The sequence below is a fragment of the Mesoplodon mirus genome (assembly GCF_964341445.2).
Source record: "Mesoplodon mirus genome assembly, chromosome: 13".
In the NCBI taxonomy this organism is placed as follows: Eukaryota; Metazoa; Chordata; class Mammalia; order Artiodactyla; family Ziphiidae; genus Mesoplodon; species Mesoplodon mirus.
Genome location: NC_138989.1, coordinates 8,232,695 through 8,256,464, shown reverse-complemented (window position 1 = coordinate 8,256,464; position 23,770 = coordinate 8,232,695). Strand labels below are relative to the sequence as shown.

Here is a 23,770-nt window from a genome sequence, read left to right as displayed (position 1 = left end):
TCCCAAACTAGGACTATATAACCAGCTAAGCTATCAATTAAACATGAAGGTATAATACAGCCATTTTCAGACATATAAGGTCTGCAAGATGTCCTCTACCAAATGAACAGATAAACCAAGAAAGAAGATACAGGACCAAGGAAAGAAGGGTCCCTGCACAAGACAGAAACCAAGGAAGTCCCAGGATGGGAGCTGTGCAGCAGGCAGAGACAGCCAAGTTCAAGTGGGGGCAGGAGGAAAAGAAGTCCAGGAGGGTGGTTTCCTACACAGACTGGTTGAGGGCCTGATGAGTTCACGTGGGGAAAGAATAGTACTCAAGTCTGTTTTAGAGTCTGTTTAGAAACTAACCAAGCAAAAATGAGGCAATTATTAAGGAAAACAAACCAAAAAAATGTGCAAGAAAGGAAACATACCCATAATATACACTTTGGCTCAACAGTGGACAATACTTACATGGCCATAATAAGGTAAATAATAGTGACTTAACCACAGATTAGGAAGATGAAGGGAGAAAAGGGAGCAGGGTAAGAGAATGTAAGAATAGTAATCCTTGTTCTCTGCATAGCAAGTTAACAGAGCATCTGAATAGGAAAAACAAAAACAAAAAACAACAAGAAATAGCAATGTAGCCTTGCTGTTTGGAAAAAATGGAGGTAAACAGAAACAAAGAGCTCAGGAGTTGAAGGTGGTTTTGCCTCAAGGTGAGAATCAGGGGCAGGGAAGGGGAAGCCAGAGGGCCACCTCGAGCACCCAACTAGCACTTCTACATGAAATGCAGCCTGAATGTCAAAAACTAGACAACCACGGCTCCACTCTGCCACTAGACCTGATCCTCCAACCACACTGAAGGATCTGGAAACATGTCAAGTGCCATCCATTTTGTGGAAGAGACTTATTTTATCATTAACTAGTTATACTGACAGGAGGAGAAAACATTTTAAAAAGAACCAAGTCTAGAAGAGACTGGGTATGAGAGAGATTGGCCTTCATATACATCACAGCTCTTAATGCAAACGCAGAGATCTGTGTGTAGGTCCTGAGACAAAAAGATGACCTGAAAAGATTGTGGTGGAAAACAAAATGCAAAAAGATGATTTATACACACATCATGGACTGTGCTGCAGGGGAGGGGGATTTATACTGGGATCTCTGCTACACATGCATAGTAATTAAATTAGAATAAGTGAAAAGAGTTCATTACGACCAAGCGCTTTAGAACAAGATGCTCCCCAGGCCCTCCTCCACGGGGCGGCCCCAGCATCAATTCAAGACCACGTGCTGAGCCTGGAGCTGGGGTCTTGGTGAAAGCTCACCTCAGTGTGGCTCTCTGTTCTCTGCCTCCATGGAATGCAACACCCCCCTGCCCTCCCACCTCGCCACCAATACTCCCCAAGGAGGAGGGCGGGCTCCCTAGGCACTAAGGTACAGCATCAGCTCCCACTCGGATGTCGCACTGGTAACAGGAAGGCATTTCTCAGGCATAAATGTGGGATGGAGAGAGGGAAACAGCTAAACAGTATGTGAATCCTGACCAAGCTAGACATCAGATTGGATTGTGTCACAATGTAATTTAAATGAGGTTGAGGGTATCATTTATTACTTGGTAATTTCTGGAGGAAAAAAGTTTCTTTTCTCCTTCTTATTTTTTTGATCTCGTCCAAATCTTACATGCCCAATCTGACCATCCTCAGCGATCAGACAAGAACTGGGTTAGCTGGGCTGAGGACGGGCAGCGTTGCCTCTGTCCACCTCCCCGTTGGCTGTGCCCCAAGTCCTTAGGAACCAACTCCAGCCCCATCAGTAAGTGGGGGGAGTGAGGACTCCACTGTGGGGTTTTCTTCTTGTCAACAACAGGCCTGTTGATAGCAGGGTCAGGAGGGGGACACGTAAGTGACAACCACCATGGCAGAAATCAAGCTGCTTACTCCACTGGCCCAGCCTGGCCTCACTGCGGCTACTCTCCCACACCCCCTGCTGCCAGGCACCAGGTCGTCCACAGCACCCAAGGGAAGCCTTTCTAGCCCGTATTTTGGGTCAAGACCCACTGCTGTGCGCTCATGTGCTCTCACTGCTGCTAGCACTATTTTTTGGAGCAATTATTTAAAATCTAATAACGCTTATTTGTTTAATGCGTTTCCCCTCTAGACTAGGCTGTGGGTCTGTCTTGTTCACTGGTGTGTCGTAGCGTCTAACACTGTGACCCTATAGCAACAGGCACACAAGTATTTCCTTTCGAATGGAGAATGCCCAGCCTGTCCCTCGGGGTCCTGGGCAGAGCCCGATGGGTGCCCCGGACTGACCTGACAGGTTGATTTCGGTTAAGGAGTCTCGGGTGGTGGTGCCCACAGCGGTGAGCAGGTTGATGGACTGGTCAGTCACGTGGTTACAGTAACTAAGGTGGAGCTTGGAGAGCAGGGGCATGTGGCGAATGATAAGCCGCAGGGAGGCGTCTGTGATGTCCAGGCCGGCCAGACGCAGCTCCACAATGTTCCGGAGCTTACTCCGATTGTCCATCTGACCTGAGGGGGCAGGACAGAGAGGCAACATGTCACCCTGACATGACACTTTACAAGGCCTACCAGCCAGGTGGAACACCTGGGTTTCATTTAGCCGTTGAGCGTCTCCCCCAAAAGATCAAAACTGGTTCCAACATTTAAAAATCAGAATATTCCACATTAAGTTTTACACTTGTAGATTCTTTAAAAGTCAGAAGACCTAGAAACACAGAGCCTGCATTCCACCCAGCAGTGCTCAGCCAATTGGAGTACAGACAGCACAGCATCTCTGGGTCACCACAGATTCCTCATTTAAGGTACTGGTGGGGAACAGTGAGCCCTGCAACCCGACCGAGGAGGGCTTCATCCCGTGAGGCCCTGTCCGGCCACAATGACCCCGATGCTTGAGGCTTAAAGCCAACGAAGGACAAATTAACATAGAAGCAGTGAGATGCACACAGAGTTCCCAAAGTGGCATCCTGGGAGCCTCTGCCCTCTCACGGGTCCCCTCTTGTACCCAAAGCTGACCGAGAACAGCAGCTGGGACTCAGCTCTGCATCGAGAAGGGCTGAAGCCAGAGAAGGCTTGAAGACATGAGTACCAGATGGGGTCTGTGGTGAAAAACAAATCCAACAGCACAGCTTGGTCATACCACCTTCTTGTGACCCCCCCTTGGGTACACCCCTGTCCCGGACACTCACCTGGCCTGTTGTCTGTAGGCGGGGACAGGAGATCCCGCATCTGGGCATCCTTTAGTCCTTCTACCCACTGGACATCCAGGGTCCGGAGCAGCGGACAACTGGAGCTACAGAGGGCTGAGACTGCGATCCATGAGCAGCCTGACAGCACCAAGTCTCGGAGCCCTGGCGGGGGACAGAGAGGGGGTGGCAGGTCAGGTGATACCCCCAGCCCCTGCTGTTGCACACCGAGGGTCCCTGGCCCAGTGCTCACCAGGCAAGCGGTTGATGAGCCAGCTCAGCTGTTTCTTGGAGATATTGGTCCAGCTGAGGTCCAGGGAGACAGGCTGTCGCCGGATGATGCCACTCAGCATCAGGGGTGTGATGGACTTGCAGTGGTTCAGGTCGATGCGGGTCCATAACCGCTTATCACAGCACCTGGGGGCCAGGCCCAGCAGAGGGGGCAATGTCAGAGTTGGGAGCTCTCTTGGGGAGCCCCCTGCATGGCTGTGGTCAGTCCCCCACCTACCAAGCCCAGGGGGAGGCTCCTTAACTTTGTCCCCTGGACCCTGCTGTTTAGTTTCCGTCTCGTTGGCACCTGAGAGCCTCTGCTCTGACTGTCATGGCCCTTCCCCCCAACCCCCATGGAAAGTACCAGAAGCTGTAAAGTATTTACTGGGGGCTTAATTACACCCTCCACAGGCCATATTTCAAAACAACCCTGCATCATGCCTGTTCACAGATGAAGGTAAGTAACTTGGCCAAGGTCAGAGACCATTCCAGCTGGGAACTATCAAAGCGGGATTAAGATCAGGAACTGGCACGGCGCTTGTAACCTGGGCCAGCTCTTTAAGGACAAGGACTCCCCCTGGTCCTCAGTTCATCTTCCAAGAAGCTAAATCAGGAAAGCAAACAGGGTTCACCTCTTTTGACAAGACCACACTGACTGTTAGCTGCTAGACCTCTTTGAGGATACTTAAGCTGGACGGGGCTTAGAAAGAGCATCACGAGCGACTCCAGTGGGGACACATGTGCCATCCCTGGTCTAGCCCAAGCCTTAGCCTGACCCCCTGGTGCCCCCATGCGAACTCAGCCGGCGCCCCTCACCAGCGGTTCCAGGTCCTGCAGACCCGCATGCAGACACACAGGTCTTGGTGGCTGAGGTAGCTGAAGACGGCCATCCACACCTCCCTGTGCATAACGTGGGCCGCCCCATCATCCAGGGGCAGCGAGTCGGGCGGGGGGCTGATGGGGGGCGGCCGGATCACATGTCGCTCCATCTGGATGCACTTGGGCGGGGACACGGAGGGAGGGGGCCGGGAGATGACTCGGGGCGGGCTGCGCAGGCTGGGCCCCAGCTGGTGCCGCAGCTCCCGGGGGGTGCCGTTGGGCCCCTTGCTGAAGCGGTGAGGGCGCTCAGAGAGGCCCAGGGGCCGCTTGGGCTCCTCGTTCTCGCTCTCAGGCTCCGACTTGATGGGCTGGTGGTTCTCGTGGGCCAGGCTGCTCTCCGTCTTCTGGATCTCCTGGTTGAGCTCCTTGCTCAGCTCCTTGCTCAGCTCCTTGTTGGGGAGTCGCCGCTTCCGGCGCATCTTCACCTTCCTCTTCTCCTCGGGGCCCTCCGCCCCCTCCGTGCTGGGGCCGGCGGTGGGGGAGCTGGAGCGGGAGTGGTCGCTCTCCCTCGTCTTGGGGGGCGCCTCGGGCAGGTCGTCCTCCGGCTCCTGCTTAAAGCGCCTGAGAGGCTTGTTGGCCAGAGCCATTCGGTCCTCAGCGTTCTTCCAGGACCGCCGCTGAGGGAGGAGGGGGAGCGTGGGGGGTGAGCCCCTAGACCCGGGGCTGCGCCCACCCAGGCCTCCCACCCTCCACCCCAGGACCCATTGCCCCAGGAGCGGGCCTGGGGTGAGGGCGGAAGATGGTACCTTTTTCCTGAAAAGCTTATCTTCTTTGCCGGGTTTTAGCTGTCACAGGAAAGAAAGGATGCAGAGCTTGCTCCCAGGGTTCGTAGAATTTGGTCCCCTCTACACCCAGCCCCACCAACAGAGGCTGGAGGGTCACCTTCCCAACAAATCCCATCTTCTCTGCTCTGACAGATGGGTGGGCCCTGCCTGCTGGTTTTAAGGAAGAAGCTGGAACTGACGGACGGTGATAGAGCTGTCCCCACCCAACTGACCTCCCACCCCTGGACAGACCCAGAGATATGCAGTCGCCCATTCAGGTCGGACTTGGCTCGTGGAGCCTGTCCCAGAGACAGGGTCTGCAGGATTCCCGGCCGAGCCTTAATGGCTAGAGCGAGGAGAAGACAACCAGGCGCCACCTCGTGGCTGATGCTGGAAGGGCCGGTGGGCGAAGAGGGGCCGCCAGGATCCTCCGAGGTTCCCCAGATCCACAGGGCTTCCCTGCGGCAGCTTCAGCTTCCCAGGCCCCACGCCGGAACCACGAGCCAGAGCCTCCAGGCTGAGGCCTGGGAAGCTACGGTGAACAGGTGCCTCGGAGCGTCTGCGGCAATGGGTTCGAGGGCCACTGGGGCGGGGCGGGGGCGGCCGGGGACTCGCGAGTCCCCGCAGCCTGGGGAGGGCGGGGCGACGTGGGAGCACCTGCTGCTGGAAGTAAGTGAGACTGGATCTCCACCAGGGGCTGAGGCTGCTGCCTAGAGGGGGCCTCGGCGAGAGGTGAGAAGAGGAACCGGGGGACGTTTGAAGCGTCGAGGCCTAAAGGGGTGGGAAGAGGAGTGACTCGCTGGGTTTCCCCTCCTTTCTCTCGGGCAGGGCTCTCAGGACTTCCGTGACTTCGGCTCTCCCCGCTGCCCATCCCCGCCCCCGCCCACGCGCCCCTGCACCCGGGACCAGCCAGGCCACCCCTCGCTGCCCACCCCTCCCGGTCGTACTCGCTTGCGTCCACTCAGCTCCTGGGGCTTCTCGTATTTCCGCTTCCTCCTCAGGTGCACATCGTCTGACTTTCGGCGCAGGATGCCGTCTGGGGGCACCTTCTTGGGGTGCTCATCTGGCCTGCGCCGGGGCGCCTCCTCACACTCACTCCTCCGCTTGGCAGGCTCCTGCCCCTCCTTGCTGTCCCGGTTCATCTTCTGCTCCTTGAGCAGGGAGCCGGGCAGGTTTGAGGCGTACTTAAAGCCAGGGCCACGCTTTTGCTTGTAGGCCAAAAACAGAGAAGGAACACACGAACTGTATATCTTTGGACGTGCCCTTGCCCCCGAGTCCGCGGTACCCCTCAAGCCGACATCGACATCGCTGTGGGCGGGGAGACAGGCTGGGTCTGGCAAGGCCAAGGTCTACCCCCTCCCGGGCTGACCCCTGGGACTTGGAGCCCGGCACTCACTTTCCCGGTTTTGCCGGCGTGGTTACACTTTGGACACTCCCAGCAGTTTGGAAGCTCATCGTTGACCACGCCCTCTGACTCCTTAATCTGGGAGGGACACACACCAGTCAGCAAGCAGGGAGGGGTTGGACAGGGCCAGCTCCGCCAAGAGCATCAACACCCCCTCCCAAAAGCCATTTCCATACCACCTCTGGCCAAGAGAAAACAAGAGTGGTTAAGACGGGTGGCTCTGGATTCAGGTCAGGGTTCCTCTTCCTAGCTCAATGACCCTGGGCAAATCACTCCATCTCTGTGGGCCAGTGCCCTCAGCCATAAAATGGAGTGTGCCTATCTCACTGGAGTTATGTGAGAATTCAATGAGGTAACCTAGTGAAAGCAATTAGCTCAGGGCCTGGCACCCAGCAAGGACCCACAAACCATTCAGTCATTTAAGAGCACCGAACTAGGTGCGTGGTATCAGCAACTGAGATGTGCTTTCCCTGGAGCTTCTGATCTGGGAGAGAGAAGTGAACAGGGGCCAGGGGAAAAGCATAGCACCCCTTTTCAGAAGGGGCAGTGTGTGTGCTGGGGAGAGGGGAGTGTCACGACAAACCCCACTGCCAGCACCGAGGGAAAGGGGACTGACACCTCAGAGCTGAAGCACCCTTTGGGGCAGGCCCACTCTCATCTCTCTGAACACAGATACAGCTGGGCTGATGGGAGGTGCCAAGTAGGCTGACATTCTCTTGAGGCAGAGGTATGAGGTATGTGCCAGCCCAGAGCAGTCTCTTCCTTTCAAAGGTGGAACCTGCTGCCCAAGACAGGCAGGCACAGCACGATGGTCCCCAGGAGGCAGTCCTGCCCTGGGCACACCAAGGGAACAGGTTCCTGGCACATGGGACAGGAATGCAACCACCTGTTGTTAAGGACCCGCCCTCCCCTGGCCCAGGCCTTTTTTCCCAGAAGCCCTGAGAGCAGCCCAACTACCCACTCTCCCTCTGGGCCAGGTGCAAGACTCTGGGAACTCTCTGTGGTTCTGAGGTCCTGGTAGGTGGAATGTGTGTGTCTGTGTGTGTCTTCACTCCCGCAAAGACATGGGTGCAAGGTCTGAGCGACTCCAGAACCTTCTCGCCCTCGGCTCATCATCGAACACAGAGAATCCCCCAGACTCAGAGTCCTCCAGGGAGGGAACCTAGTCTCACTCCCCTCCATCCCCCAAACCCCCGCAGCATCAGCACCACCAGAGGCCCAGGGTGAGGCGCCAAGCGGCACAGCCAGATGCCCCCGAGGCTGCTCACCTTAAGGCATCCAGGGTGGATGATTTCGTTGCAGATGGAGCACTCCATGAGCATGAGGTTAAACTTGCCTTCTTCCTCTTCCACTGTGTCCTCTTTTCCTGCCTCGCCACACACTAGACACACGGCGGTGTGGGGCAGCACTGGCTGAAGAGCGGGGAGAACACACAGGAGTCAGCATGGCCGGGACCCCGTGGGAAACACCTCAAAGGCAATGAGGTACTCCCCTCGGGCCTTCCAGGAGCTGGGGGAGAACCAGCCCAGGCACTGCCCATCATTCATTCGTTCATTCAGATACTTATCTGGCTACTACCTCCACGTGCCAGGTACCACTCCAAGTGCTGGCTATAGCACTGAACCAGACAGATAAAAGTCTCTGCCATCCTGAGCTTACATTTTAGTGGAGGGAGGTGAGCAAAATGAAGAAGAGTCTATTAGATGGTGACAAGGGAAATGGAGAAAAATAAAGCAAGGAGGGCCAGGTCAGCAGTGAGGTGGGGGAAAGGAGGGCTAACCTGAGAGGCAGAGGTCAGGGACAGCCTCACATATGAGAAAAGACCTGCAGGAGGAGGTGGGCCATGAACCGAGCCCAGATCTGTAGGGGCTGAGGCCACATCTCTCCAGCGGCTATCAAAGCACAGTCTAAGAACTCCTTACAGGGAGGTCAAACTATCTTCAGAATACCACTAAGACATCATCTGCCTTTTTCACTGTGTTGACACTTGCACTGGTGGGTGAAACTGCTGGCACCTGTCAGGGCAGAGGCTCCAATGTGCCCAGGCAGTCACTGGGCCGTTCCTGGCCACATGCTCCTTAAAAAGATCACCAGTTTCATTTAAGGATATCTTTGATAAAGCAGTAAGAATTATTAATTTTATTAAAACTCTGACCTCCGAGTACACATTCTTTTAATATTCTGCATGACAAAATAGGAAGTATGCCTCAACTACTTCAGCTGAATACCAAAGGATGATGGGTATCTAAAGGAAAAGCTCTTGTGACCAAGCCGTGAACTGAACTGATCACTTTCTCCACAGAACACCATTTTACTTGAAAGAATGACTGATTATTTAAAAAAAAATAAAGGGGGGGGGTATTGGCACATCTTCTCAAAGATGAAATAAGTAAGCCTGTCACTTTCAGAAAAATAACTTAAAACATTTGTTGCAGATGATGAAACTTGAATTTTCAAACAAAAATTAGAATTTTGGAAAACTTACATCAGCCACCGTGAACTAGACAGCTTCCCGATACTTAAAGACTTTTCTGAGGACACTGGTGCTGGTGTTAACAAATGTGTGGTTTTTTTTTTTAAACACTGTATAACACTATGTACCCCTATTTGGAAAATCTGTAAAACTCAGTGAGCCAGTGTTTTCCAAATGACCAATATCTGATGTTATAACATTAGGCATGAACAAATGAGGGGCAAGAACGGCTAATGAATTTTAATGTAACAGCAGGAAAAGTTCACTGATAGTTTCAGATTCCACACTGCAACTAACCTTTAAGCACTTGCCACCTGTTGAGCTCTGGTGGTGGATGAGAAGTATATCCACGACTATCTGAAAAGGCTATTAAAAGACTCCCAGGAGGGCTTCCCTGGTGGCGCAGTGGTTGAGAGTCCACCTGCCAGACGCAGGGGACGCAGGTTCGTGCCCCGGTCCGGGAAGATCCCACATGCCGCGGAGCGGCTGGGCCCGTGAGCCATGGCCGCTGAGCCTGCGCGTCCGGAGCCTGTGCTCCACAACGGGAGAGGCCACAACAGTGAGAGGCCCGCATAACGCAAAAAAAAAAAAAAAGACTCCCAGGAATTCCCTGGCAGTCCAGCGGTTCGGACTCTGCGCTTCCACAGTCACAAGCTGAGCAGCGCAGACCCACCCACCAAAAAAGACTCCTCCCTTTTTCAACCACATATTTATGAGGCCAGGTTTCCCTCATAGAGTGCCTCCAAAACAACATCACAGAATGAATATAGAAGCATATATGAAAACCTAGGTCTTTTCTACTGAACCAAGCATAAAAAAGATTTACAAAAACATATAACAATGCTATTTTTCCTACTAATCATTTTTGTTTCAGAAGTTATTTCTCCTAAAAATGTTATTTATGTTAACATGTAGTGGGTTTCTTGTAATTTTTAAATGAATTCAAAATATTGAATTTTTTTATTACAGTGATATTAATAAATAACCCACATAAATGAAAGCTCTTTGGGGTTTTCATAATTTTTAAGAGAGCAAATGGGTCCCAAGACCACGAAGTTTGAGAGCTGATGTACTAGACTATAAACCCTGGTGGACAGGCTCTCACTCTCTCCTCCTTATAAACGTCCACCTCCCAGTACTTGGGATACAAAGGAAACACACAACCAATTTTTATTAAACCAAGTTAGAATAGCTTCAAATAAGCTGGGGTATACACTCCACCAATAACTGGAAAAGTCTGTAAAATGGATAGAACACTGAAGGCAAAAGAGTCATCATTTGTTCAGACTCTGAAGTAGGCGAGGAGAGAGAGAACCAGTCTCTGCAAAGTTACAGCAGGAGGGGAAACCCCAGCCAGGGCTACAGGGATGAAGTGATAAAGTGGGCAGTGAGAAGGGATAAAGTCTGCGGAGGAAGCCTCCCCCATGGGAAGAGAGAGACTCACTCATCAGGAAAAAGGGCCTGGAAGAGGAGGAGAGGGCGGGCTGCCTGGGTCAGAGGTGGGTAAAACGTGGCAGGAAGTGCCCCCAACAGAGTGCGAAGCCTGGAAGAAGAGCAAGGACCTCGAGTGAGGGTCGGGCTAAGGTTGCATCTGCCATCAGTCCCAGGTTGGAGAGGAAGACACACACAAAAGTGAGGTTTCCTTCAACCGACGATCCCTGTGTCAGGCACTGGGCCAGACACCAGGGCTGCAAAGAACAGGGGACAGCAGAGACAGCTTCCTGTAACTGGACCTGGGTCACTGGAGGGAAGGTGAGGGTGAAAGAGAAAGTATGGCTAAAGAGGAAGAGACGGGGACTTCCCTGGTGGCGCAGTGGTTAAGAATCCGCCTGCCAATGCAGGGGACATGGGTTCAAGCCCTGGTCCAGGAAGATCCCACATGCGGTGGAGCAACTAAGCTCGGGCGCCACAACTACTGAGCCTGTGCTCTAGAGCCCGTGCTCCGCAACAAGAGAAGCCACCGCAATGAGAAGCCCACCCACCGCAACAGAGTAGCCCCTGCTCGCCGGAACTAGAGAAAGCCCACACACAGCAACGAAGACCCAACACAGCCAAAAAAATTAATTAATTAAAAAAAAAATTACGAGGAAGAGACTGTCCTGGGGCACTGCTAACATGCCAAGTTTTAGGTGACACTGTTCTCAAAACCCAGAGTCCCTATGGACAACTTCTCTTAAACCATAACAGAATGCAATAAGTCATGGACCCTCACTCCAGAAAAATGCACATACACACAGGCACACATATAAAAATCTGTATTTAATTTCAAGGGAGCGCTCAAAGTCCCTGAAACCCATTCAAATGACCTGGTACAGGTGACAAAAACACAAGCAACGAAACTTCAAAACCTCTACACAGCAAAGGTAACAAGCAACAGAGTGAAAAGGCAACGTACATAATGAGAGAAAATATTTACAAACCATGTTATCTGATAAGGGGTTAATATCCAGAATATATGAAGAACTCCTATAACTCAACGACAAAATACAAACAATCCAATTTTAAAATAGGCAAAGGACTTCAACAGACATTTGTACAAAGAAGGCCTACAAATGACCAACAATCACATGAAAATATGCTCAACATCACTAATCATCAGAGAAATGTAAATCAAAACCACAGTGAGGTATCACCTCACACCCATTAGGATGGCAACTATCAAAAAAGAAAAAAATAGGGGCTTCCCTGGTGGCACAGTGGTTGAGAATCTGCTGCTAATGCAGGGGACACGGGTTCGAGCCCTGGTCTGGGAGGATCCCACATGCCACGGAGCAACTAGGCCCGTGAGCCACAACTACTGAGCCTGTGCGTCTGGAGCCTGTGCTCCGCAACAAGAGAGGCCGCGATAGTGAGAGGCCCGCGCACCGCGATGAAGGGTGGCCCCCACCTGCCGCAACTAGAGAAAGCCCTTGCACAGAAACAAAGACCCAACACAGCAAAAATTAATTAATTAATTAATTAACTCCTACCCCCAACATCTTCTTTAAAAGAAAAAAAAGAAAAGAAAAAGAAGAAAAAAATAACAAGTGTTGGCAAGGATGTGGAAAACCTGAAACCTTGTGCACTATTTATTGGTGGGAATGTGAAATCGAGCAACCACTGTGGGAAACAGTATGGAGATTACTCAATTAAAAACAAAGTGACCATATGATCCAACATTCCTACTTCTGGATTGAGATATATATATATAGCAATATGCTTTTGGGTACAGCAATATATCCAAAAGAATCCAAAGCAGGATCTCAAAGAGATACTGGCACACCCATGTTCACTGCAGCGTTACGCACAACAGCCAAGAGGTGGAAGCAACTTAAACGTCCGTGAGCAGATAAACAGATAAAGAAAATGCAGCACATCCATACAACGGAACATTATTCAGCCTTTAAAAAGAAGGAAATCCTGACACATGCTACAATGTGGATGAACCCTGAAAACATTAAAGCTAAGTGAAATAAGCTCACAGAGGGAGACATCCTGCCTGAATCCACTTTCATGAGGTGTCCAAAGTAGTCACAATTAGAAACAGAAAGTAGAAAGGTGGTTGCCAGGGGCTGGGGGAGGGGGGATGAGGAGCTGCTGTTCAGTGGATATAGAGTTTCCATTTGGCAAGATGAAAAAGTTCTAGAGATCAGTTTGCACAACAATGAGCATATAGGTAATATCACTGAACTATACACTTAAAAATGGTCAAGATGGTAAATTGTATAAGTTTTGGACCACAATTTTAAAAAGAGAGACAGACATAAAGAAAACACAAAAACATAAGCAGTACGTGTTGGAGGGAGAAGGGGAAGGTGCCCCAGGCTTGGAGGGGCATCAGCAGCCAGGGAGGAAGCCTCGCCTGATGCCAGGCTGGGCCTGTGAGGGTCTTGCTCAGGGCCAAGGATACTGTCCCTCCTGCTGAGCCTGCTTTCCTGTGGGAGCACGGAGATCACTGCTCCCTCAGGGAGGACCCCGGGGCCCGGAGCAGTGCCCTAAGGAAGGCAGAATGCCTGAGTGTGTGCAGGGGGGGATACACAAGCACAGCCAGGACCTTGCTGAGTTGCCAGAGCCTGAGCCCACTGCCCTGTCCTGGGGCAAGGCCAGAGGCCAGGCAAGATGGCCTGGAGGGGCTGGCCAGGCTTTCCAGCGGCCCAGCTCCTCCTGGACACCATAAATCAGTCCTCCTTCTCTGGGACGGCCCCCTCAGGAGGAGCACTGACCTTCCACCCAGACCTCTGACTTCGAAAGCAGGACAGGAAGGAAGGGAGGGCCCAGAACCATCATGAACTGGACCATAAATGTTGGCAACAGGGTCACAGACAGGACAGGCTGCCCTGACATCTTTAATGGCAGAGACTTCAAAGTACTCGGTCATCTAGGGAAGGAAGGAGTTGTAAGACCAGCAGACTATGAAGCAAAGGGAGCCTAAGCACATGGCAGGACCCCAGAGTCCTGCAGTGTGGAATCTGAGAACAGCATTAGTCTCCCCTTTCTTCCCAGGAGGGAGCACCCCTCCGGGGTTTCTGCTGCGGCCACATTCTCTTCAAGCGGAGGGACTGGACAGACCAATGGGCAGGGGAACAGACCGGCCTGAGGCACAGGTGGGGCCTGCATTCAGGAGCCCCGTGGCCTGGAGCAAGGAAGGGCTGCCACCTCCACTTCCGGGGGGAGAAACGCCGCAGCCACTGGGAGGGGCGCCCCGGGGGCACTCACCGCGATGCACTGCCGCATGATGCAGCTCTGCTTCATCCGCCCGGGGCCCCCGAACTTCTTCATGTCCTTGCAGAAGTGGCACTCTCCGCACTCCGTCCGCAGGCAGGCCTCGCACTTGCGGCATCGCGTCCGGCGCCGGCGAGCTCCCGCCGTGGTCCGGTTGGCGGCCAACTTCACCGCGGAGGCGGGGCCCAGCTTCCCCTTGGGCCGACCTACGGCCCGGTTCTGTGGGAGCACACACAGGACTGGTGAGATGGGGGCCCGCAGGGCCGGCCAGGCCCCGAGTCCGGGGGGTTATGGGTTGAAGTGTGTTCACCCAAAAGATATGTTCAAGTCCTAACCCCACAACCTCAGAACATGACCTTACTTGGAAATTGGGTCTTTACAGGTGAAACTTTTAAAATATGGTCACTAGGGTGGCCCTAATCCAATAGGACTGGTGTCCTTGTGAAAGGGGTAAATTTGGACACAAGCACAGAGAAGTCTTATGTGAAGACACAGAGAGAAGACGGACATGTGCCTGGAGGGATGCCGCCATCTACAAGCCAAGAAATGTCAAGGAAGCCAGCAAATGCCAGAAGCTGGAAGAGGCAAGGAAGGGTCCTTGCCTTGAGCTGTCATAGAAAGCACCACCCTGCAAGACCTTGACTTCTGACTTCTAGGCTCCAGAACTGTGAGAGAATACATTTGTTTAAGCCACCCAGTTTTTCTGGTTTTTTTTTTTTAATTTTTATTGGAGTATAGTTGCCTTACAATCTTGTGTTAGTTTCTGCTGTACAGCAAAATAAATCAGCTTTATGTACAAATATATCCCCTCTTTTTTAGATTTCCTTCCCATTTAGGTCACCTTGAGTAGAGTTCCCTGTGCTATACGGTAGGTTCTCATTGATTACCTATTTTATACATAGTATCAATAGGGTATATATGTCAATCCCAATCTCCCAAGTCATCCCACCAGCACCCCTTCACTTCTTCCCTTGGCATCCGTACGTTAAGCCACCCCATTTGTGGTGCTCCACTATGGCAGCCCCGGGAAGCTGACAGGGACATCCTGCTTTGGAGGGCAGCACGCCTGGCTCTAGAGCCTTCTGCGCACCGCCCCCCACGTCAGGCCAGGCTCCTCGGGCTACCTGTGCTTCCGCAGGGAGGCCACACAATCCGCCTCTGTTCCCTCTGCCAGGGACACCCACCCCTCCCCGCCCCACTCGACTAATGCCTGCTCAGGCTGCAGGACCCAGTTCAAACACTGCCTTCTCCTGGCAGCCCTTCCTGACCGCCCTGCACTGGGCCCCTGTCACAGCGTAACTGTCTGTTCTCTCATGGGTCTTCCCTTTGAGACAGGGAGCTCAGAAAGGCAGTTATGGAGGGTGTCTTGTCACCACTGTCCCTCGACAAGACGGCTGGCACCTAGCATGTGCTCAATAAACCAGACCCCAAGAGAATGAAACAGTAAACCGTAAGGAACTGACTTCTGAGAACTTCTCCCTGCGACTCAGGGAAACAGAGACAGGCAGATGAACAGAAAGTGGTACTACATGCTGAACAGGGCACAAGCCAGCCACATGTCCTGCTCTGAGGCCCTTACAACCTGGCCGACAGCCCCAGAGCCTATTGCAAACCAGGATCAGAGACCAGCCGCTGGGACACTGTCCACCCAGGATCAGAAGTAGGAAGGACCAGGATGGTAGGGAGAGTGTCTCATCTGAAGCACCTTTCTGAGTTTGCTGAAAAATGGTTCATCCCTCCGTCAGAGAGACACACTCTCACCCCAAAACTATCTGATCTAATCGGCATCGAATGCTTAAAGCCCATCTCAGCCAATTAAACAGCTTCAGTCCATCTCAGGCTTTTCATTTTAATTGCTTGTCATACGGGGATCCCTAAACAAAATCCCATCGCTCGCTAGCTCCTGGGCCCAGAAGTGTGGTTACGATGTACCACAGTGCAGAGGATCTTCCTTCCAGGGACCCCCTCTCCCACAATGCACACAGCTCCCCACCCCCAAACTACTGGGGCTGCTTAGAAACTTACAACCACATCAGCAAGGGAAACAGTCCATGGTTCTCCGAGAATCAAGCCTTGACCCTCATCATTTTATCCTGCAGAGCCGTGGTCCCTGCGCAGGCCCGAAGGTCCCACACACACCTGTTGGTATTGACACCTAAGTGGATCCCTTCCCTCAGATTTATTTTCCCAAAAGTCTGCAGCATTCAAGGAAACTGCGAAGCCTCTGGTGGTGAGGCACCCACATCAGGAAGTGCTGCGGCTCTGGATCTTTATCCCTGTCAACTTGCTCTGAACTCCAAAGAGGAAAGGAGACCCAGCTCCACTGGCCCACGTGTCATCACCTCCCTGTGCCCTGACCCTGCCTCTCCCACAAGCCACACCACCCGGTGGGGTAAGGGGCTGCCCCAATGCAAGTTACTCCTCCTGCAAGCAGTGGAGGGCCTCCCCACGCACCGCAGCCCAGGGAGGTCTGGGGCCCCTAGTCATGGACATGGGCAATTCTACAGCCGTGGCACCGCCTGTCAATTCAGGTCAGGTCTTGCTGCCAGGTGAGTAGTGGGGGAAAAAAATATCAGTTTTCAGAGACTTTAGATTTGAGAACAGCACATAAGGGACTGTGGACCTGAAAACTAAGCAGCAAGGAGTGCTGAGTGGAAGCAGGGATGACAGGGACGGTGACAGCGGTGCAGGTGGGTACTTGCCAAGTGCCTGTCATCCTGCTCTTCATTTTACGTATGATATTACCTAATTTCCCAATATAACCCTATGAGAGATGCCATTTTTCAGATGAGGAAACTGGAGCTAGAGGTTAAGTGACCGGCTCAAGGTCACGGAGCCAGCAGAAGATGTGCATCTAAACACTAAAACCACATCTAAACACTATAAACCACAGCAGTGCACAGGCCAAATAGGACAAGAGACCCCAGAGTCCACGGGAACTGACCACATGCCCTGGAAGGGGCCCACAGCTAGTGCCTTGATGCCCTTAGTAGGACAGGTGCCAACAGGAGGTGCAGAGAAGCACATCAATTTCCAGAGAAATGGAGACCAGGAAGGTTTCTCCCTCTCTTCACAGCCTGGAAGACTCTCTGGTAAAGAGCACACATCCTGTTAGCAACCCACTCCTCAAATCCCTGAAACATGGGCCAAGGGGTGGGTGATTCAAAGCCTCGAGTCAGGTACGGAGAAGGCAGCCCATGGTTCAGCCTCCAAGGATAAAACCAGAGGTGAAGGGCTCACACTCTGACCCTGGAGTAGGAGAGTCTAAAGACTAGTTTCTTTGGTGAAGGACTGAGAAAAAGAAAAACTTTCAGGAGTCCAAACATGGCTCTTGCCTCCCACTCAGGAGCGTCAGGTATACATAGCAGCTGAGCACCTCTGGCTTCTCTGGCCACTCAAAAGTAAGAGAGTTGGGTCGATCCGGCCACAGTCAGAAAGCTCGTACTTGACTGTGAAACAAGCCCACCTTCCTGTGCTTTCCAAAGTTCATTCTCATCTGAAGAGGCACTTTTCCAAACGATGGAAAAAAACAAATCTGCCCGGATCTCGATGGCAGCTGAGACATCCTGGAAAATGACAAAGCCAATGGCAGACAACACCTTGAAGGAAGAGGTATAAGGGTGGCTGTTTCCAAAGACCTTGTTTCAGGCCCTCTCTGCCAGGTTGCCAAACAAGCTAGAAAAGTTGCTGCTGCCTGCAGCTTCGTGGGCCAGCTTGCTGGTCAGGAGTCAACTGAGCAACACTTGTAATGCAGGATCCTCCTAAAGACCACAGAAAAAATCAACAGGTAAGGAAGACATCGAAGGGTCTCTATTAGGGAAGGTGAACAAGCCTCGTTTTGGCTTCTGTCCTAACCTCTTTTCGGTGACATCTAAAGGTTCACAAACCAATACTCAATTCTGCTCTATCCTACCTGTGCCTCTATTCATTCAAGTAACCCAGAATGCCCCTTTGTTAATTTCAGCCTGTAATGTTCTTCTCAGCAAAAGGGAATGATGGCATCCACTGACGTCCACATACAAACCAGCCGCCCAAACCCCAAAGCCGTTTGTTGATTTTATCAGTCCAGAACTCATATCCTCAGCTCCATCTGGTTAGGAAAATTGAGTCCACACACCCATACGTGCAAATCTTAGTATTCCAACACTTTTTCTCCATCAACATCTCACAAGTATCGTCCTTAAAAGGAGTATTATTGATAAACATTTTTAAAAATAAAATTTAAAAATACTATCGGGCTTCCCTGGTGGCGCAGTAGTTAAGAATCCGCCTGCCGACGCAGGGGACACAGGTTCGAGCCCTGATCCGGGAAGATCCCACATGCCGCGGAGCAACTAAGCCCGTGCACCACCTACTATTGAGCCTGCGCTCTAGAGCCTGCGAGCCACAACTACTGAGCCCGAGTGCCACAACTACTGAAGCCTGTGCACCTACAGCCCGTGCTCCACAAGAGAAGTCACCCAATGAGAAGCCTGTGCACTGCAACGAAGAGTAGCCCCTGCTTGCTGCAACTAGAGACAGAAAAAAGCCCGCGTGTGGAAACGAAGACCCAGTGCAGCCAAAAATAAAAATTAAAAAAAAAAAGGAATACTATTGAGGTAGTTCATTTCATTCCACAAATATTAACTAAGTGCCTCCTATCAGATCCTATTCTCCAGAATATTCATGGGCAGAACCTTCAATCCCTCATTCCTAAAATACTGGAATTAACATTACTTGGATGAACCTGAATTAGTGAAAAGATATCCCATGTTCATGGACTGAAAGATAGTATTGTTAAAGGAAACAACACGGAAGATCCCAACTAAAGTGGAAACAAAGTGGTCCACAAATTCAATGCAACCCTGACGAAAATCACAGCTGGCTCATCTGCAGAAATTGAAAGGCTGATCCTAAAATTCATGTGGAGGGAATTCCCTAGTGGTCCAGTGGTTAGGACTCCACACTTCTATTGCAGGGGGCCTGGGTTCAATCCCTGGTCAGGGAACTAAGATCCTGCAAGCCGTGTGGCATGGCCAAAAATAAAATAAAATTTAAAAATTAAGATGAGGGCTTCCCTGGTGGCGCAGTGGTTGAGAGTCCGCCTGCCGATGCAAGGGACATGGGTTCGTGTCCTGGTCTGGAAGACCCCACATGCCGTGGAGCGGCTAGATCCATGAGCCATGGCCGCTGAGCCTGCACATCTGGAGCCTGTGGTCCGCAGCGGGAGAGGCCACAACAGTGAGAGGCCCGCGTACCACAAAAAACAAAAAACAAACAAACAAACAAAAAAGATGAAATTCATGTGGAAATGCAAGGGACCTGAAATAGCCAAAACAATCTTGCAAATGAAGAACAAAGTTGGAAGACTTACACTTCCTGATTTCAAAACTTACTATGAAACTACAGTAAACAAAACAGTGTGGTAGTGGCATAAGGATGGATATACAGATCAATGAACTAGAATTGAGAGTTCAGAAATAAAGCCTCACAATATTTATGACCAACTGATTTTCGACAGGGGTGTCAAGACAATTCAGTGGGGAAAGAACAGACTTTTCAACAAATGGTGTGGGGATAAATGGATATCCACATACAAAAGGATGAAGTTGGACCCTTACATCACACAATATACAAAAATTAACCCCAAAATGGATAGAAGACCTAAATGTAATGGCTAAAACATAAAACTCTAAGAAGAAAGCATAAGGGTAACTCTTCATGACCTTGGATGAGGCAATGATTTTTTGGATATGACACCGAAAGCACAGGTGACAAAAGAATATAAACTAGACTTCAAAATTTAAAACTTTTGTGCTTAAAAGAGCACTATCAAGTAAGAAGAAGAATGGGAGAAATTATTTGCAAATTATACACCTGGTTAAGGGTTGTATCCTTAAGGTATAAAACAACTCAACAATAGAAAGACAAATATCCCAATTTTAAAATGAGCAAAGGAGGACTTCCTTGGTGGCGCAGTGGTTAAGAATCCACTTGCCAATGCAGGGGACATGAGTTTGAGCCCTGGTCCGGGAAGATCCTACATGCCGCAGAGCAACTAAGACTGTGCGCCACAACTACTGAGCCTGCGCTCTAGAGCCCGCGAGCCACAACTACTGAGCCCTCGTGCTACAACGACTGAAGCCCAGGCGCCTAGATCCCGTGCTCTGCAGCAAGAGAAGCCACCACAATGAGAAGCCCGCACACCACAATGAAGAGTAGCCCTCACCTGCTGCAACTAGAGAAACCCTGCGTGCAGCAAGAAAGACCCAATGCAGCCAAAAGTAAATAAATAATATAAAATGAGCAAAGGATTTAAGCAGATAATTCCCCCCCAAAAAAAGATATAAAAATGGGCAATAAGCACATGAAAAAATGTTCGACATCACTAGCCAATAGAGCATGTGATCTGTGCTACAGACTCATTCATTCACCCCCTCACTCACACTTTCACCCACCTACCCACCCAACTGTTTTCTGGCTGTGAATTATGTACAGACTCAATGCTAGGTGCTGGGACTACAAAGATGAGTAAGATGTGTTTGTTCCATACTCTCAAAGGCACTACAGTCTGGGGGAAGAAAGACACGTTACCACATAAACACACTGCAACACAGTGATGATAATATCAAAAGCTAACATGTGCTGAAGCAACACTTTAATATTTGTATCGATAACCTATGAGGTAGGAGGAATTATTATCATCTCCATTTAGAAATAAGGAAACTGAGGCACAGTGCAGTTAAGTAGTCTCCCCAGTGTCATACTGCCAATAAATGAGAAGCCGAGATACCCAGGCGATGGCTCTGAAGCCTGGGCTCTGGCATGCTGACCCAGAAGGAATGCCTCATTTCACCGGGAAGGGAGGCTGGGAAAAGTGTCAGCCACAGGGGGTGGTGACTAAAACGAGTCTTAGAGGGAGGATAGGACACTGCAGGCCAGGAGTAGGGGTGGGGTTAGGGAGTGAATATTCTAGGCAGAAGGAAGAGTAAGATAGAGATGTGAGACTAGATAACACATTCAAGGAACAGCTTGATATGGCTGCTGGAAAACTGCCCTGAAGTGGCAGGAGCCTAAACCTGCAGGCCCCGTGCACCACATTACAGAAATAGTGGCCCCTGTAGGAGCAGTTAAAGGACTTTATATGCAGGAGCAACATGATCGTATTTTGGCAACACTGGGGGGAGTGACTTTTTTTGGTGGTGGGCAAGATGGAAGACAGGGAGATGAGCTGAGGATGCTACAGTAGTCCAGGATGAGGGTTATGAAGGCTTGAGTAGAAGCCATAGAAGGAATGATGAGGAGGGGATGATTCAGGGATGTTTTAGAAGCAGAACGGTTTAGAAGACCCAGGAGGCTGACTGCACAGGGAGCATGCAAGCAGGAGGAGTCCTGGAAGACTCTGAGGTTTCAGGCTTGAGCAACAGAAGAACAAGGGGCTCAGGAGAGAGAACTAGAAACCACCATGCACACGTGGAATCTGAGGGACCCACGGGACGTCCAAGGAAGGTGGCCAGCAGCAGCCAGGAGGGACTGGCGCTGAGATACACAGCTGGGAATCAGCATCGCGTAGTGCTGAACTACGTAAGTCCACGAGGTTGTTCAGGGAGAACGGGCAGAGTGAAAAGAGGGTCCTGGGCAGTACCTTCAAGACTGAAGACATCCAAGGGCCGGGGGAAAAAGAGCAACCTGCTAAGGAATGGCCAGGAAGGCAGGAAAAGCAGCAGGAGCCTGTGGCATCACTGGAGCCAGGGAAGAGTTTCAAGAAGGCAGCGGGCTAGAGTTTCAACTGTCAAGAGGAGTCAGCGAGAACAGTAAACGTGGCTGTCTGTTTTTACAATTCAGACAGTTCTTTGTTCCTCACCAAACTGCCGCCGACAGGAGCACACTGACGCTTAGCCCCATGAAGGGGAGCCAGAGACCCCAAACAGCGTGGAATTCCTTGTCATGCTAACGTTGCCTTCAACTGTAAAACAAATTTGTGTCAACATCATGTCTGTTCCCAAATCTTCAAGTATAATGGATATCCCAGGAAAAGCTGGATTTTAGCTGCGCTGCAGGGCCCTTAACACACACCTGCAGACTCCAGGCTTCGGTTTGTTTACATCCTGAGAGTAAGGAGCAAGAGAATGAAAACACAGGAGCTACCAGAAACCCAGGGGATGGGCAGACCTCTGGAGAATCTGAGGAAAGCTAAGGACCTTTTCCCTAGAAAAATGCCCCTATGCACAAAGTCACAAAACTTTCGTATGTAATTTTGGGAAGGTTCAGGGACCCATATGAAAATTTCACTCTTTAAGCAATTATAATGAGTAACACAGTGGTTAGAGCCATATAAATTTCCGAGATCTTCTTCAGCATAATTTCCTAATTGTCTTTTTTATTTTGGCCATACCACACGGCATGCAGGATCTTAGTTCCCTGATCAGGGATAGAACCCATGTCCCCTGCAGTGGAAGCATGGAGTCATAATCACTGGACTGCCAGGGAATTCCCTCTAATTATTATTTTTAACAAACAGGCAAAAATCATTTTTAGTAAAAAAAAAAAAAAAAAAAAAAGGAATAATTCTATTTTCATTACAGGGGTTAAAAAAAAACACGATATAATTCTCCTTACTAAGAGTCCTTCTTTGAGCGGCATCTCCTCAAACTAAAAAGCAGAGCTGAAAAATTTTCCAGCACGTTCTGCAATGGAGAAGCAAAGGAAGTCCACGGGAGAAGGCCCAGCCAAGGGTCTCTCCCGCCCCGGGCCCAACATCGGGAGCAGTGGAAACCCAAGCTGCTATGGGAAGGCATGGCGCAGACAGGCCAGCCCAGCAGGACAGGCATAAGGGAGCCCGATACCGCCGAGGACTGAACACCAGCCTCGAGTGGGGATGAGGGAAGGACACAGACTTTTAAGACAGAGCAGGCAAAATTCTGATGAAGGGTGAGGGGCTAGGCTCAGCTGCAGGGACAGACTGGGCAATAGAAATGTCCCAACAGGGTCTCTGCTGGGACCTTTCACACAGTAGGTGGCCGAGCATACCTGCATGCCTACACTCCAAGACTTCCACCCCTCCTTGAAGGAGACTTCTTTTTTTTAAAATTTTTATTTATTTATTTATTTTAATTTATTTATTTTTGGCTGCGTTGGGTCTTTGTTGTGCGTGGGCTTTCTCTAGTTGCACCGAGCGGGGGCTACTCTTCATTGCGGTGTGCGGGTTTCTCATTGTGGTGGCTTATCTTGTTGCGGAGCACGGGCTCTAGGCGTGCAGGCTCAGCAGTTGTGGCATGTGGACTCAGTCGTTGTGGCTCATGGGCTCTAGAGCACAGGCTCAGTAGTTATGGCACAGGGGCTTAGTTGCTCTGCAGCACGTGGAATCTTCCCGGACCAGGGCTCGAACCTGTGTCCCCTGCATTGGCAGGCGGATTCCTAACCACTGTACCACCAGGGAAGCCCAAAGGAGATTCTTTAGAGAAGAGTGGGGTCTACAGCCTGCGAGCTACAGACTCCAGAGACTCTGGCTCCAATTTGAAAGATACAGATGCCTTAGAGGTCCTTAGAGGAAGCCACTCTTCTCAGGCCCAAGAAATTGTGGGGCTAATAAAAGTTGAGGAAAGGTTAGGGGAGACAAGCAGCACTGAGCCGCCGCCTGCAGGGTCGGCAAATGCAGGGTCCGTGGCTGACAGCCAACTTCTTTATTGGGACTATGGGGAAAACCTGCTGCCCAGTGGCCTGGATTAGAGGTCGTCTCCTTCAATGTACCTACATGGTAGCATGATCTTAAAGTGAACAAGGCGGGCTTCCCTGGTGGCGCAGTGGTTAAGAATCCAGCTGCCAATGCAGGGGACACGGGTTCGTGCCCCGGTCCGGGAAGATCCCACATGCCACGGAGCGGCTGGGCCCGTGACCCATGGCCGCTGAGCCTGCGCGTCCGGAGCCTGTGCTCCGCAACGGGAAAGGCCACAACAGTGAGAGGCCCGCGTACCGGGAAAAAAAACAAAAACAAACAGGTAACAGGAACCTCACCCATGGAACCTCACCCATGAAACACCAAAGCGCAGGCAACACTGAATACAAGGGTCTTACGAATGACCAGATGCAGAAAGCGTACACTGTTG

The 23,770-nt window shown here is 51.0% G+C and overlaps 1 protein-coding gene across 4 annotated transcripts in view; it reads right to left on the bottom strand.

Moving 5' to 3' along the window:
• KDM2B (lysine demethylase 2B) overlaps window positions 1-23,770 on the bottom strand; it is a 123,537-nt gene that overhangs the window by 6,507 nt on the left and 93,260 nt on the right. For all 4 annotated transcript variants that reach the window (XM_082640940.1, XM_082640942.1, XM_082640941.1 and 1 more), the window contains 10 exons: window positions 13,680-13,904; window positions 7,780-7,923; window positions 6,503-6,589; window positions 6,054-6,314; window positions 5,764-5,877; window positions 5,089-5,127; window positions 4,280-4,959; window positions 3,447-3,610; window positions 3,197-3,358; window positions 2,301-2,519 (listed from right to left, as the gene is read on the bottom strand). In XM_082640940.1, the coding sequence (XP_082497066.1) occupies window positions 2,301-2,519; window positions 3,197-3,358; window positions 3,447-3,610; window positions 4,280-4,959; window positions 5,089-5,127; window positions 5,764-5,877; window positions 6,054-6,314; window positions 6,503-6,589; window positions 7,780-7,923; window positions 13,680-13,904 (2,095 nt within the window). The remainder of the gene's footprint in view (window positions 1-2,300; window positions 2,520-3,196; window positions 3,359-3,446; window positions 3,611-4,279; window positions 4,960-5,088; window positions 5,128-5,763; window positions 5,878-6,053; window positions 6,315-6,502; window positions 6,590-7,779; window positions 7,924-13,679; window positions 13,905-23,770) is intronic.